Source organism: Propithecus coquereli, unplaced genomic scaffold (assembly GCF_000956105.1).
Source record: "Propithecus coquereli isolate 6110/MARCELLA unplaced genomic scaffold, Pcoq_1.0 Scaffold239, whole genome shotgun sequence".
NCBI classification, from domain to species: Eukaryota; Metazoa; Chordata; class Mammalia; order Primates; family Indriidae; genus Propithecus; species Propithecus coquereli.
The window spans coordinates 1163081-1179086 of NW_012147941.1; the positions used below are offsets into that span (position 1 = coordinate 1163081).

The 16006-nt window shown below is 50.0% G+C and overlaps 1 protein-coding gene across 1 annotated transcript in view; it reads right to left on the reverse strand.

Annotated features, from left to right (window-relative positions):
* SESN2 (sestrin 2) overlaps positions 1–15636 on the reverse strand; it is a 20898-nt gene extending 5262 nt beyond the window's left edge. The window contains exons 1-8 of the mRNA XM_012646018.1: positions 15146–15636; positions 5893–5958; positions 3828–4025; positions 3259–3441; positions 2936–3148; positions 1585–1735; positions 913–1031; positions 367–557 (exon numbers count right to left, since the gene is read on the reverse strand). Coding sequence (XP_012501472.1) covers positions 367–557; positions 913–1031; positions 1585–1735; positions 2936–3148; positions 3259–3441; positions 3828–4025; positions 5893–5958; positions 15146–15235 — 1211 coding nt within the window. The 5' untranslated portion in view covers positions 15236–15636. The remainder of the gene's footprint in view (positions 1–366; positions 558–912; positions 1032–1584; positions 1736–2935; positions 3149–3258; positions 3442–3827; positions 4026–5892; positions 5959–15145) is intronic.
* Positions 15637–16006: the final 370 nt, after the last annotated feature.

Here is a 16006-nt window from a genome sequence, read left to right on the forward strand (position 1 = left end):
AAGAATTTCTACTCAGAATGGAAACACAAACAAAAATATATATATACGTGTATGTTTATACATGTATATATGTGTGTAAACATGTGTATACATATATATATATGAAACCATAGTTATCTCTGGAGGTGGGATTAAAGAGTTTCATTTACAAAGCTCAAATAATAAGCACTTCTATTATCTCTTAAAATTAGCAAAAAAATAAATTTGTTTTGAAAAACAGTATAGGCAACAGCAGCTTAATTCCATTTGGACTAAACAAACAAAAAATAGCAAAGGTGAGAAAGAGAAAGAAAAATGAAACAACTGTGAGCCCAGAGTAAAGAGTTGTAGTGCACTCATGCCCAGGGAGAGGGTACACGTGCTCACCTGATGCCAAAGACGCAGTGGATGTAGTTCCAGATGGCCCTGCGGAGCACGGAGGTGTCCACACCGCTGTGCATGGCGATGGTGTTGTAGGTGAGGCTATAGGCTGCCTGGAACTTCTCGTCTAGCAGCTGCCCGCCCTCAGGGTAGAGCCGCTGGATCAGTGAGTAGCCATGGTCTTCCCAGGTATAATCCTTAGGAACGTGGGAAGGGGTTGGTAAGCAAATCTTTGGAGTCCAAGGCCGGTCAGAGAGACCCTGTCCTCTGGAGTCAACCTTGGCTGTCCATAACGCTCCCTCCCCACACCACACATCTAACACGCTGCTTGCTCTGGGCCTCAGAGGCCAGGGAGGATGCACCTTGGTGATGACCTTCTCCCTAAGATCAGCACCCTCTGAGCTTAGGGTGCAGATGGGCCCCCTCAGGATTCACAGGAGCCCCACTGCCCTCGGGAATCTTGACGGAGAGAAGGTACCCAACTGTATAACCACTCAAACCACCCACCCGTTGTTTACAAATCTGGAGCAATGGCCAACACTAGTGCCCTACCTGGGCACGGAAGGTTGGGGGCGCCTGAGTCCCTCGCCGGGTGAAGTCCTCATATCCAAAAGTGGGGTCTTCCACAAAGCACAGCATGTCTGGGTGTGGAGTGGGCTCCAGGATGTCAGCTGAGGACCAGAAAGAAGTCACAGTGAGGCTGAGGCACAGAGCACACAGGATCCACTCCTCATTAATCATCAAAAGGGGGCAGGGCAAGGCAGGGTAGAGGGCCAAGAAAGCCCCTTGCCAAGGTGAGCAGGACTTCAGCAAAAGCCAGGCCTGGGGGAGGAGGTGGATCAGGCCCATGGGCCCAGGAAGCAAGGCCCCTAGCAACAGTGACAACAGTTATTTATGGAGCTGCTTGCCCTGGGACAGGCTCTGTGCTAAGAGCTTGGCTTCTCTTGTCCCATTTATCCTGCACACCAATCCTGCACACCAATCCTAAAGCCCTGAGACAGGAAGTGACTTGTCAGTGGTCACAGAGCCAGAAAGGCTAACAGGCCAGGATTCAAAGCCAGGTCTGAGCCCAAAGCCCATGTTTGGAACTTCTTGGAAGGGAGGCTGAGAGGCGGCTGCCTCTGGAACACAGGAGGTACAGTGCATGGAGTGGGGGCCACTCCCCACCAGAGATGGTGTAAGCAGCGGGCAGTCCCTGGAGCCTGGTTGCCTGTGGTCCTGTACCTGAGGGGGTCACCAGCAGGCTCTCCGACTTCTCCAGCTCAAAGCGGCTCTCCATCTCCTCCTGGGATGCTCCCTCGTCCCGCAGCAGGCTCTCCTGCAGCTGCCTCATGCGTTCCATCAGAGCCTCAACGTCGCGGGCAGCCTCAAAGCCCTGGAGGAGGGGCCCAGTGGTGACGTCTATTCCTCCTCCCTTGGCCTCCGGCAGACTCCCCTCATCCTTCCCACAGGGCAGGCCTTCCTGAATGATCACGAAGGCCTAGTGCAGCCTCTGTGCAGCCACTGTGTGGCCAGCTCACAGGGTCTGTCCCTCCCAAAGTGAAATTTACGCAGCTACGGGACAGACACGAGTCTTCCCTGAGCATCAACTCCTCTCACAGGTAAGGAACTTTTTAAAGTATCTGTATTTTTGTAGTTAAAAAAAAAAAAAAAAAAAAGGGCCGGGCGCGGTGGCTCACTCCTGTAATCCTAGCACTCTGGGAAGCCGAGGCGGGCGGATTGTTTGAGCTCAGTTCGAAACCAGCCTGAGCAAGAGCGAGACCCCGTCTCTACTAAAAATAGAAAGAAATTAATTGGACAACTAAAAATATATAGAAAAAACTAGCCGGGCATGGTGGCACATGCCTGTAGTCCCAGCTACTCGGGAGGCTGAGGCAGGAGGATCGCTTGAGCCCAGGATTTTGAGGTTGCTGTGAGCTAGGCTGACGCCACGGCACTCTAGCCCGGGCAACACAGTGAGACTCTGTCTCAAAAAAAAAAAAAAAAAAAAAAAAAGCCGCATCATGGAGTAAGAGGCAAACTTTATTTATTTATTTTTGAGACAGTCTTGCTCTGTTGCCCAGACTAGAGTGCAGTGGCATCATCATAGCTCACTGCAACCTCAAACTCCTGAGCCCAAGTGATCCTCCTGCTTCAGCCTCCCGAGTAGCTTGGACTACAGGTGCACTCCACCACATCTGGCTAATTTTTCTATTTTTAGGGAGAGACAGGATCTTGCTCTTGCTCAGCCTGGTCTCGAACTCCTGGCCTCAAGCGATCCTCACACCTCACCCTCCCAAACTGCTAGCTAGGATTACAAGCCAAACTTTGTATTTTTAAAGCACTAAAAACTGGCAGACTCTGAGCCTATGGGGCTACATACTGAGAGGTCAGTCACATGGTATTTCATTTAATCTTCATGACCCACTGTGAACAGGGGTCTTTATCCCCATTTCACAGGTGAGGAAACTGAGCCTCAAAGTCAAATAACTTTTTATGGCCTCAGCGTGAGGAGATTGGAAAGCAGTGGCTTCCACCCAAAGACCAGAGGCCATATCACCTTCCTCCCCAACCAAGTCCTAGGCCCGTGACTCACCCCAGAGTTGTTCAGTGGGTCGCCACTTGGGGGGGTGCTTTGCTCACTGGGGGGCGAAGGTGCCTGGGGGGCAGGGCTTCCCTCTGGGTCCCCCTCAGGGAGGATGCCACAGCCAAACACGAAGGAGGCCAGCGAGTGGCAGTGGGTGAGCAGGACCAGAGCCTGAATGAGTTCTGCCAGGGACCAGCTGTGCTCGCCCGTCTTCAGCAAGGCCTGGAGGGGAGGGAAGACCAGACCTGCTCAGTGCCTGCCCTTGGGCTGCCCCCCATGCCCCAGCCAGGCCCCTGTGCTCCCTCGGGAACCCGTTTCTTTGCCCACTGCACCTGGATGTGCTCCTTGGTGATAAGCCATGGCCGATGTGCCAGCAATTTGTTGATCTCGCTGAGTTTGCGCAGCTTCTCAGGGGCCCGGTGGAGGCCCAGTAGCCACTCGGGGTCACCACCAGTCTGCAGAAATTCAGCCATGTGGGAACCCACCAGGTAAGAACACTGGTGGCGGGCAGCAGCCTGTGGAGGTGGTAGACAGAACCTGGGTCACCCTCCTTCTTCTGTGCCCTGCTCAGGGTGGGTACCCCATGGAAGAAGATGTCGTAGGGCTCACTGTTGCCTAAGAGGTAGGAAACCTAGGTTCTAACCCCAGCCCTGCCACCAGCTTGCAGGTCACCTGACCCCTCTGCACCTCAGTTTCCCAGTCTGCAAAGTAGGCACTAAAGATGCCTCTATTCAAAACCTAAAATTCTATGAATGGTCAGAGAAAGCCAGGGCTTTCCTTTGCTCTATGCTGCCTTCCCTTCTGGCCTAAAGAATAAGCTCAGAAAACTCCCAAAAAAGAGATCCAAAGATAGAACCCTCCGTGTAGCCGCTCTGCAAGTGTCAGGCCCAGACAGGCTCACCATGATGGCAATGTAGTGGCGCCAGGAGCTGGCCAAGGGGCCATCCGTGTGCAGCAGCAGGTAGTGCAGGCGCCAGAAGCTGTTAAGGTAGTCAGGGTGCAGGCCCATCACCACCGCCAGGTTGTCCACCCGCCCTGAGGACATCAGCGCCTCCAGCCCCAGGTGCTGCTCGAGGCTCTCAGCCCCCTCCCGAAGGACCTGCAAAGCAAACGAGAGACCGTGGGTTTCCCTCCTGCCCTCCCTACACAAGAGACCGATGTATTCTTTGTGGTGGGTTTTTAATAGCAATAAAATGAAAACCACCACCATGCCCAAAAAGGGGGAAAGTGGAGGAAAAGATATTTTAATAAGTGATTCAATGAATACCTGTTAGGCACCATATATAGTAATAATAGCCAATACTTATATGTATAATGCTATATACCAAGAACTGTTCAAGCACTTTATATATATTAACTCATTTGATTCTCACAACTATAAAATTGGAATTCTATTTTCTCCATTTTTAGATAGGAAAACTCAGGCACAGAGATTAAAAGTACAAGTTCTCTTCCCTTCATGGAGCTTTAATTCCAACACTGCAAATGCAGACAGGCATGGGGGGTGGGGGCAAAGAAGTTCACACATGCTGAGTGCTTCCCCACAGCCATGGGCCTGTCTGCTCTTGGAGCTGTCCCTGCCTTCTCTCACTGCGTCTTTGCAATACTCCTATGAGGCGAATACTGTTATTTTCCCCCCTTGACAGAGGAAACCAGAGAGGTTTTAGTACTTGCTCAAGGTCACAGATCTGGTAAATGACAGCACCAGGATTCAAATCCAGATGAACTCCAAAGCCTATTTCTTTCCTTTATTATAAAAGAGTAGTTATTTATAAATGAAAAAATAAAATACAACAGCAATACTTCAGTTTAAAATTCTGGGCTACAGACAAGTAATCAGCAACTGGTTGTTCATCTTACACTTATAAAGGAGGGGAGGAACTGGGAATTTAGATACTTGTTAACAGCTCATTAACCACTTGGCCTACACATTCAGGAGAGCAAGGAGGACAGGAAACAAAAAATTCATACTTGTTGATTGAAAGCCAAAGAAAAATCAGGAAACTATTTTAAATCTTTTCTGTGTTTCCCCAGAAGCCCCACATGCTAGAATGTAAGTTCCATGATGGCAAAGATTTGTATCTGTCTCGCTCACTGCTGTAACCCCAGCACCCAGAATGGCACCTGACATAGATTAATCATTCAGTAGATACAGTAGATATCTGTTAAATAAACGTCTGAATGGAGTCAGTTGTGAGACAGCTTTCATCTGTCTCTGTTGCCCTAAGTGAAAAAACAAAAGAAACAAAAAAAACAAGGTGTAAACTATGACCTTGGTTCTCTACTGAAAGTAAAGTACCCTGTACTGAACAAAAACCCTGGAAAACAGTAGCAAATGGTTAACAGCGATGGTCTTTTCAGGGGGGATGGGGTGGGGATTATAGGAGATCAGAGCTTTCTGAAACACTGGAAAAAAAAATTTTTTTTAAACAGGGGAAAGCTCAAACCAGTCTCCCACTATCACAAATTATGCAGTTGAGTTTCCCACATTGGGGGAAATCGCAGGAGTCAGCACACCCGGGGTGCGATGGATGAGCCTCACCCTGCGAAAACTACCTTCATGATCATGGTATTTCCCCTGTCAGATAAGTATGGAAAAAAAATTTTAATAATAAACATATATTACTGTTGAAGCAAAAAAAAAAACTGTAATATATGCACAGTCAGGGGTGAAATAAGATAGATAGTTCTATCTTAAGGAAAAACAGGCACTGATCTGGGAATCAAAAGTTTGGCCATCACATGGCTGTATTATTAACACTTTATCTCTTTGAGTCTGTTTCTTCCCAGTAAAGTGGGGTTCATAGTGCCTGCTTCACAGAGCTGTTCTGTGAATTAAATGAATCAGGAACCGAAGGGGTAGTTTCAAAGTTGCAATTTAAGGAACAGTAAAAGACCCTCACCCACCAATGCCCCATGTCCTTTCTTCCCAGGCACCAAAGATTCCTTACCCCTTCCAAGCTTACCTCCTCCACCGGGATGAAGGCACTGGGCCCTCGATGGCCTCGCCGAGCTCGGCTCTCCCTCTGCTCCTGGGAGGAACACCAAGGTTAGTGGGTGGTGGTGGGAAGAATAAAAAGGACTGTTATCAGGCGAGGTGGCTCATGCCTGTAATCCTAGCACTCTGGGAGGCCAAGGCAGAAGGATTGCTTGAGGTCAGGAGTTCGAGACCAGCCTGAGCAAGAGCGAAACCCTATCTCTACTAAAAATAGAAAAAATTAGCCGGGTTGGGTGGCTTGTGCCTATAGTCCCAGCTACTCGGAAGGCTGAGGCAGGAGGATCACTTGAGCTCAGGAGTTTGAGGTTGCAGTGAGCTATGACGATGCCACTGCACTCTGCCCTGGGAGACAGAGCGAGATTGTCTCAAAAAAAAAAAAAAAAAAAAAAATATTAAAAAACCCACAATAATGTGACATTCTGTTATCAAAAAAAAAAAAAAAAAAAAAAAAACAACAAATCTGTTATCTCTTTAGCCGTGTCCTTCTACCCTGCAGGGGCTATAGCCAGCTTTTAAGACCACCCTTCTGGTGCACCCTGCACAGAGAAGCCAAGTGGGAGATGTACACCTGTTGGGAAGGTGCCAGGTTGCACAAGGGTAAACAAGGAAGAGGACTCACCCCAGGCTGAGTTCTTCAGAAACTGGGCAGGGGGCCAGGAGCCCCAGCACTGCTGGGGTTGGGGTGTTATATACAGCTACTATGTTGCACATCTCCAGGAGGCCACCTTTTTAGCAGCCCCAGGAAACTTATACAAGAACCCCATCCACCCAGCCCATGGTTTGTGTCCTGAAGCCAGATAACCAAGTACCCCAGAAGCCTAGGAAGCAGCTTCAATTTCTCTCGAATTATCATTTCTTAACCTCCTGCCACCATTTGGCTGGGTGCGGTGGCTCATGCCTATAATCCCAGCACTCTGGGAGGCCGAGGCAGGAGGATCGCTTGAGGTCAGGATTTGGAGACCAGCCTGAGCAAGAGTGAGACCTGGTCTCTACAAAAATTTGCCAGGCATGGTGGCACCTGCCTGTAGTCCCAGCTACTCAAGAGGCTGAGGCAGGAGGATTGAGTTCAGGAGTTTGAGGTTGCAGTGAGTTATGATGACGTCATGGCACTCTAGCCCAGATGACAGAGTGAGACCCTGTCTCAAAAACAAACAAAAAACATAATCTACCACCATCTCTTGTCTGAACCACCACCCACAGCCTCACCAATTGTCTGTCCCCACTGCCCTGTCCTCTCCTGTCCATCCTCTACCCAGCAGCCAGATGAACTCTCTGAAATGTAAACCTATCAACTGGCTTAAAACCCTGCCTCCCCCTCCCATGGCCTTCCGGATAAATTAGCCCCACTGCCCTCCCACTGGTTATTCCTATTGCAAAGCTAACTTTTTTTTTTTTTTTTGAGACAGAGTCTCACTCTGTTGCCCTGGCTAGAGTGAGTGCCATGGCGTCAGCCTAGCTCACAGCAACCTCACACTCCTGGGTTCAAGCAATCCTTCTGCCTCAGCCTCCCAAGTAGGTGGGACTACAGGTGTGCGCCACCATGCCCGGCTAATTTTTTCTATATATTTTTAGTTGTCCAATTAATTTCTTTCTATTTTTAGTAGAGACGGGGTCTCGCTCTTGCTCAGGCTGGTTTCGAACTCCTGAACTCAAACAATCCGCCCGCCTTGGCCTCCCAGAGTGCTAGGATTACAGGCGTGAGCCACTGCGCCCGGCCCAAAGCTAACTCTTATAGTCCTTCAGGGTCTAGGAACCTTTTTTTGACCCTCATCCGTGATCCCACAATTCCCAGTGCTTTTGCCTCTCAAAACACCATCCTTTAATTGTTGGGGTTTTTTTGCTTGTTTTTTAGAGACAGAGTCTCACTCTGTCCGGGCTAGCATAATTCTATCTCACTGTAGTCTTGAATTCCCAGGCTCAAGCAGTCCTCCTGCCCTGGTCTCCCAAAGTGTTGGGATTACAGGCATGAGCCACCGCACCCAGTCCTTATTGTTGGTTTTAAGTCTTTCTACTACCAGATCACATTTTGTGGAGAGCAGGGCTGGGTCATTCATGCTAGTGTATAAATGCAAATAGAGAATGCAGAAAGGCGTGGAGGGAATCAGAGCAGGGTATACAAGGCTGATGGTGGTGGCTATTCTGACATGTATATATTTGAGCCTCTTTAGAAACTACCAGAATCATGTACTCACTAAATATGTTTCCCCTAGTCCTAGAGATGAAGTTCAGGAAGGTTGTTTTATTTATTCATTAATTTTGTTAATTTTTTAGGGGAGGAGGCTGGCCTCTCAGCACTGGCCTTGGATACGGTTTACCCAAATCAGAGTCATGCCCTCACTGGAAAGGGACAGGGGTCCCCCAGTTCTTCCCTCCCCATTAAGATCCAGACTTAGCACCAGCCCCCAGGTATCCAGGGAATAAAAACTATAATTGGACCTTCCTTCTTAGGTAGCCAAAAGCTGCCTGAAGGAGGCAGACCTCTGGGGTCCTGGAAGACTACAAAGGAAAGATCTATGGGACCTGGAAGCCTCGGAGGTGGGTACCAGTTCTGTCACTAACTGGTTGTGTGGCTCTGGGAAAGTTACCTAGACTCTCTGGGCCTTAATCCTGGACAAAGAAGGTATTGAGCTGACTGCTCAGGCCCCTTTCAGCTCACACTTCTGGGAGCTACCAGCCAGGCTGGTCCAAGTTCCACGTAGTAACCACCAGTCTCCAAGCACTCCCTTTTCAGCTTCCCTCCTCCTCCCTCACCAAAGAGAAAAAGCCCAACAGCTCTGTCTGGGAGATAAGGATTGCTGACTCCACAAACTGGCCCTTCCCCTCAGGGGACCTGAGGACAGATAGAAAACTACCGTAGGGGTAGGGCAGCGCAGAGCAGGGAAGGGAGGGCAGGGAGGGCCCACTAGAGGTGCTGGAAAGGGACAGGGAACAGCCTTGGGAATGCCAGCTCCCTGCAAAATCTAACCCAGGAGCTGTCAAAGGAAGGAGCTGTCACCTGTAGGTCTTTCAGCCATTAGTCTGGATCCATCAACGTTTTCCAGCAATAACTGATGATGATAATAATAATGTCCAGTTAAGAGAGGGGCTCTTGACACAAACTCTCTGGGCTCAAATGACAGGTCTATTAGCTATCTGTTAGCTATATAAGCCTCAGTTTCCTTACCAAATAATGGAGAAAATACCTATTTTCACTGGGTAGTCAGGAGGATTCAATGAGCTAACACCATACAGCTTACCTCAATATCTCCATCACAATAAGCACTTAATAAAAGTTAGCTATCATTAACCTCATTGTTATTTCAAACAAGGGCTTCTCAACCCAAGCAGTACGTTAGAATCTCTTTGAGACTTATTTATTTATTTTAAGGGGTGGGGGTCTTGCTCTGTCACCTAGGCTGGAGTGCAGTGGCAGGAGCTTTTTAAAAAATACCCAAGCCAGACACATCCCTGTAATCCCAGCTAGTCGGGAGGCAGAAACAGGAGAATGGCCTGAGGCCAGGAGTTTGAGACTAGCCTGGGCAACACAGCAAGACCCCATCTCAACTAAAAAATATATACTAGGCCGGGCGCGGTGGCTCATGCCTGTAATCCTAGCTCTCTGGGAGGCCGAGGCGGGCGGATTGTTTGAGCTCAGGAGTTTGAAACCCGCCTGAGCAAGAGCGAGACCCCGTCTCTACTAAAAATTAGAAAGAAATTAATTGGACAACTAAAAATATATAGAAAAAATTAGCCGGGCATGGTGGCGCATGCCTGTAGTCCCAGCTACTCGGGAGGCTGAGGCAGAAGGATCGCTTGAGCCCAGGAGTTTGAGGTTGCTGTGAGCTAGGATGACACCACGACACTCTAGCCTGGGCAACACAGTAAGACTCTGTCTCAAAAAAAAAAAAAAAAATATATGTATATATATACTAATGCCAAGGTCCCACCTCCAGCAATTTTAATTGGTCTAGGGTGGGGTCCCAGCATAACATACAGTCAGGGTGAAGACCATTGTTGGCACCATTTATTGATCACTTTCTCAAGTATAAGGCACTGTGCTAAGTGCCTTCCAGGTGGAAACAATTAATTTGTTCATTCAACATTTTAAAAAAAATTGTTACTATCAATCTTACTTGAGTATGATCGACAAATATTTTTGATGACTATATTGCAGGCAGCAAGAACACAGCAGTGAAAAGACAAAGTCTCAGCCTCCATATATTAATAATTCAGGATCTAATGGCAAAAGACAAACAAATGATAAATAGGATTTCAAGTCATAGATTCTATAGAGTGAGTGAAATAAAGCAATGAATATATGATGGATGGGAGAATGTGCAATATTTTAGTGTAGGTAGACTGGAAAAGCCACTGAGGAGGTGGCCTTTGAGCTGATATCTAAATGATGAGAAGGCAACAGGGCGGGTAAAGGTCCAGGGGGACCAGCATTGCAGCCAGAGGGAACAGCCAGGATAAAGCCCCAAAGGCAAGACCAAGTAGATTTGACTTCAGGGCTCCAATGCCCCAAAGGCCTGCCTGACTTTGACTTCAGGGGAAGTTCCAGGGGGACGCAGGCAGGGCAGGGTCCCATTGCCTCAAGATGACATCTCCAAATCAGCCCTCTCCCCATTCCCTGGCATAGGGAGTCAATAGCAACAATAGTTTGTAACACTGGTTATGGCTGGGTAACCATTGACTTTACACACACTACCTAGACTTCAAGGTAGAAGCTACTACTAGGGCCCTCATTTTACAGATGAGGACTAAAGCTCGGAGAGGTCAACTCGCCTCTGGCCACTCAGCTGGGAAGGAGGTAGGAGAGCTGGGGGACACAAATCAGGTTTCTGCAAGTGCAGAAATGAGTCCCCACTTTCTAAACTTCTCAAGGTCTCAATAATCTCCAAGTGTTTCCACCTTAAGCTCACCAGCAGAGAGAGGCTCTTTCTCTGCCCACAATCACTGCACCTGTCACACTGATTCTCACCTTGACAGCACACACCAAATCTAGTTCCTTGTTGCTAGTGTTTCACACAGCACAGTCCAACAGAATTTTTTAAATTTATTTTTTATATTACATTGTGATTGAAGAGTTTTCTTAAAACATAAGCTTCCCAAATGCTACATTGAATTATTTATATTGTCATGGATCAAGGGTAACACTTGTTTACACCTTACGTTATCACTTAACAGATCATAAAGAGTGTCTGAAAAATGTTAAGTGCAAAACTCAACTATTTATTTATTTATTTATTTTGAGACAGAGTCTCACTCCATTGCCCAGGCTACAGTGCCGTGGCGTCAGCCTAGCTCATAGCAACCTCAAACTCCAGAGCTCAAGCAATCCTCCTGCCTCAGTCTCCAGAGTAGCTGGGACTACAGGCATGCACCTCCGTGCCTGGCTAATTTTTTCTATATATTTTTAGTTGTCCTGCTAATTTCTTTCTATTTTTAGCAGAGACGGGGGTCTCGCTTTTCTCAGGCTGGTCTCAAACTCCTGACGTCAAGCGATCCTCCTGCCTCAGCCTCCCAGAGTGCTAGGATTACAGGCGTGAGCCACCACACCCGGTCCAACAGAATTTTTTGCTCTGTTGGAGTGCAAATATGGGAGTCCCTAGTCACTTCAGCTGAGCATTTGAAATGTGACTAATTGCAACAAAAAAATTGAATTTTTCATTTTAATTTATCTAAATTTAAATAGCCATATGTGGCTAAGGGCTACCATGTTGGACAGCACAGGTTCAGCATACCTGATAAAGGCATGATTCTAGTCCCACTTTACAGACAAAGAGAAACCCAGAGGGGGCAGGTCACCTGCCCGAGGTAACACAGCTAGTGTGGGTTGGAGGGAGAACCAATGGTGGCTATTCCTATAGTTCCAACTGAGGAGATCACATGGGGCAGCAGGAACACTGAAGTCAGATAACTCTCTGGGTGGCCACTCAACAGGAATGTCTTCAGGCAAGTTGTAAAAAGAGGGTAATGGCCTTAGAGTTCAGTGCCTGGCTCCTAACAAGGGCTCGCTACACGTTAACTTTTATATTAGTGCAGGCAGTTGCACACAGGTTCCATTTAATTTTCATCCATTTGGGAGTGAGGGGGGCCTCTATTTTGCACACAAGGAAAGATTAAGGGTCCAAAGGTTAAGCACTAGCTGACAAGTGGCCAATCTGAGATTTGAACCCAGGGTTGTTTGGCTTCTATGGTCCTTTCCACTCCACCATAACAGCTTCTGGAAATGGCCCCAGGACTGGAGATTTGAACCCAGCTCAGTCTGGCTTCCAAGGGTTCTATCCACTACTCACACTGGCCTCTTAGAGAAGCCCCAGCCTTCCAGCCTTCCTTCCTCCCTCCCTCCTTCCCCCTCCTCCTCTTCCTTCCTCCTTCCCTCTCTCCCTCCTCCCTTTCTCTCTTGATGGGGTCTCACTTTGTAGCCCAGGCCGGGGTGCAGTGGTGAGATCATAGCTCCTTGCAGCCTCAAACTCTGGGCTCAAGCGATCTTCCTGCCTCAGCCCAGCCTTTATTCTTGATATCCTCTCTAGAGCCTGCGAGCCCCTGGACTCAGCTACAGACACCTGCTAAGTCACTCTGCCAGCTAGGAGAGAGCAGGCACTATCACCCCCTAACCCCGGCAGCTGAACTCAGAAATTTGCCTGGGTTTACACCTGAGAGGAAGATACAGAGATATGGCCCAAGCAGCATCTGACCTCCAGCCCTGCAGGGGGCTGGGAGGGCAGAGTGTGAGTGGTGCCACACACTTGTCCACCCATCATGAACTGGGCACCAGGCTAAGTGCTTTACAAATCTGTTCTTTCTGATTCCTCACAACCAGCCAGAGGGAAATAGGTCTTGTTATCCCTTGTTTACAGACAGGTCACTGAGGTTTGGAAAGGTCCTCTCCCAAATGGGCACAACTCAGATCTGACTCCAGAGCTTGGACAGTTCACAAGGATCACCTAAGCCAACAAGGGGCAAATAGTTACATTTACTAGGTGCAAAGAACAGTGCTGGGGATGAGACCCACAAGCGTCTCGAGTCCAGCAAGGGAGACAGAAAAGAAACACCTAATTTACACAACTGTTTCACATAACTGGGACAAAAGCTCCTATAACGGAGAAGGGGCACTGGAAGAGAGTATACAGGGAGACTTCCCTGGTGAGGGAAGAAACACTTCCCTGAGGACATGTCTGAGGAAGTTATTCTAGAACCCAATATGGCTTTGAAAACATACTACCAGCACTAACTAGTGTGAAGTCCTCAGAACTTTCGGGAGATACACACATTTGCGGGCCTTGATCCCCTGAAAGGGGCTGTGTGGTGAAATAAGGGGGAGTTGAGGGGTCTTGGGCACCAGGCTCTGTAAGATCAGAACCCTGCTGTCTTCTAAGTATTCACTGAAAGCAGACATCTTCCCAAGGTCCTCTCTTCTCAAGAAACGATACGTAGAAATATGCCAGACGTCGTCAGCCTTCCCCACTGATGAAACATGGCTTCTGTCTCAAGGCCACTCCCGTGAAGCCTGCCTGGACCACCTGAGCACCATTTTCTCCCTAGACCACTTCCCAGGTGCTGTCCTGGAGAAGGATGTACCGACTCTCATCTCAGAAAGGCAGGAATAGGCTCAGGCACCGTCTAGTGAGACACTCCGGGGAAAGGGAAATGTGTGCCCTGGCCGCATTCTGATAATAGCGTGCATGTTTTATGCAGTTACCATGTTCCAGGCACTGTGCTTCCGCCTTTGCTTGAATTCCAAGTTAATTCTCCCAATATCCCTCAGAGATACTATAAAATCCGCATGGGAAGAAACTGGGGATCAGAGAAGTGATCCCTAGGCTATGGCCACACAGCAAGTTAGCAGGAGGGCTGGGTCAGGAACCTAGCACTGACTCTAGCGCCCAGGTGCTCTCAATAATAACATCATTTCCATTTTTCAAGAGAAACACTCTTCGAAGGGTCTTGGTCAGTCATATAGCAGAGAAGTGACAGGAGTTAGGGTCATTCCTCCACACAGGGCTCCTAAATCATGGTGGGGAAGTGTGAACAAGCTAAGAGAAAATCCACACACAAAGCATGCACTGCTGGAAGTAGGACCCCCAGAAACCATGTTGCTCAGAGAAGAGCAGAAATTTTCCAGAGGTCGCCCAGCTTAGTACGAGCACTCCACCAACTCTCAGTCCCAGCCATACACCTCCACCATGCTCCAGGCCTGCAAACTAAAGAAACAAGCAAAACTCTCTGTAGGGCCAAACACTCACCGCAATCCTAGAGACGCCCAGGCCAAAGAATGAGCTACTCAGTGGGGCTAGTGAAGAAAGCCTCTCTCTAAGCACCTTCTGGGCTTCAATTTGTTCATCCTGTAAAATGGGGCTATAGTGTAGCTTGTAATATTTTGCTGGTTTAGTCCTGAGGACTCAAGGAAAAGGCAAAACTCAAGGCTGGCATGTACTAGGTACTTAATAAATGATAAACTATCCATTATAGCTGCTGGGGGTGGGGGAGGGCGAATTATTAGATTAGGTGCACCTTATTCCCGGCCTTCGTGCAAAGCCTTTCTGGGCTACGCCGCGGGAGGGGAGTTCCGGTGAAACAAACTTCTGGGACCTCAGACCACTTACTTAGTAGCGCTCAGCCTAATTCGTGGTTGGCTTCGGGAGCCGCAGCCAGGGCTGTCCCCTCTCCCCCCAGCGTTGGCAGCCGCCGCAGCGTCCCGGGCGGCCTGCCAAGCCCCCGGAGCACCCGCGCCCCCCCTTCAAATCAGGGGTGCTGGTGGGTTGGGGGCAAGGTCGACCTTCGCTGGCAAGTCTCAGGTGCCCCACTCCCCGCGCTGGGGGTAGGAGCCGGGACGTATCCTAGAAAGAGTCCTCTGCCCGCCAGCCCCCGCTAGGAGGAAGGGAATCTGCGGAAGGGGGCGGGGAGGAGGAGTGGTCGGGCCGCTCCGGCCGGGATTTGCCTGGACTTGAAGACGCTCTTGACAAGAGTCTAAACCCGGGAGAGCTTCGAGGAGGCTATCCCCTCATTGGCCAGGAGTCCGAGGGAGCCCAGGAGAGCTCCACTGCCCCGGGGGAAGGGGGAGGGGAGGAGAGGGCCGCGGCTGTCAGTTGATGCAACCCCAGTCCTGGGTTACGCACTCCAATCCCACTCCCCGAGCCCGGGGCGGGAGGCGCGCAGACTAGGCTCGGGCAGCTTGAGGCGCAGAAGCAGCTCGGGGTTCAAGGGAAGAGTGGCGTCGCTGGGCCGCTGCTTACCTCTCCCGGCCGGGGGCCGCCGACGCCGCCCGGGGCGAACGGCAGGTAGCCCTTGAGCTCCGCGCGGCACTCAGAGTCCGCGACGATCATCGTGTGCGCCAGGACCCAGCCGCGGCTCGCCGACCACCCGTGCACCGGAGGGGGTTTTGGACGGCCGCACGCAGGAAGCCGGGACTGGGAGCCTCTGGGGAGGTTCTAGAACCCCGGGGTGTCTCTCGGGGTTCCAGAACCCTCCGAAATCGGAGAACGGCCGCTGCTGTGCTGGACTCTTCCCCCAGTCTGGCTTCTGGAACGGTGAATGGCCTCGAGTGCCCGGGATTGGCCGCGGCGCAGGGGTTTTCACGGCCTCGGAAGTCCGCAGTGGCCGGGGCTGCTCGCGGACCCAGCGCTCCTCAGCATCCCCGCCGCGGAACTGCCAGCGCTCGCAGGGCTCTGACACTAGCAGCGCCGCTCAGCCCGCTGCGGTCCCCGGGGAAGGGCGGGGACACAAAGCCCCGCGGTGCAGCCAATCAGATGTCTGTTTCCCAGGGAGGCGGGGACGACACCTCCCTCTGGAGCCAACCGCTCCACCAATCGGCTCCGGGAAGTGCCCGGGAACTCTGGGAGCTGTAGTCGGCCCTGGACTAATGCTGCAAACTTTTGCAAGAGGGTTTAGTCAGATCGCTGGCAATACCAGACGACAGTGACAGCCCAGAGAGTCATTAGGGCTGCGTGATAAAAAGGGACTTTACCGGGGTGGGTCAGAGAGCAGGGTGTGAAATCTCTCTCAAGTGAATTCTTCATCTTTTCGGTTCCTAGAGGGACTGGTTAAGGTTTAGGAGAGGTTTGGTCCCTGTGTATCCAGAGGCGCTGAACACCAGA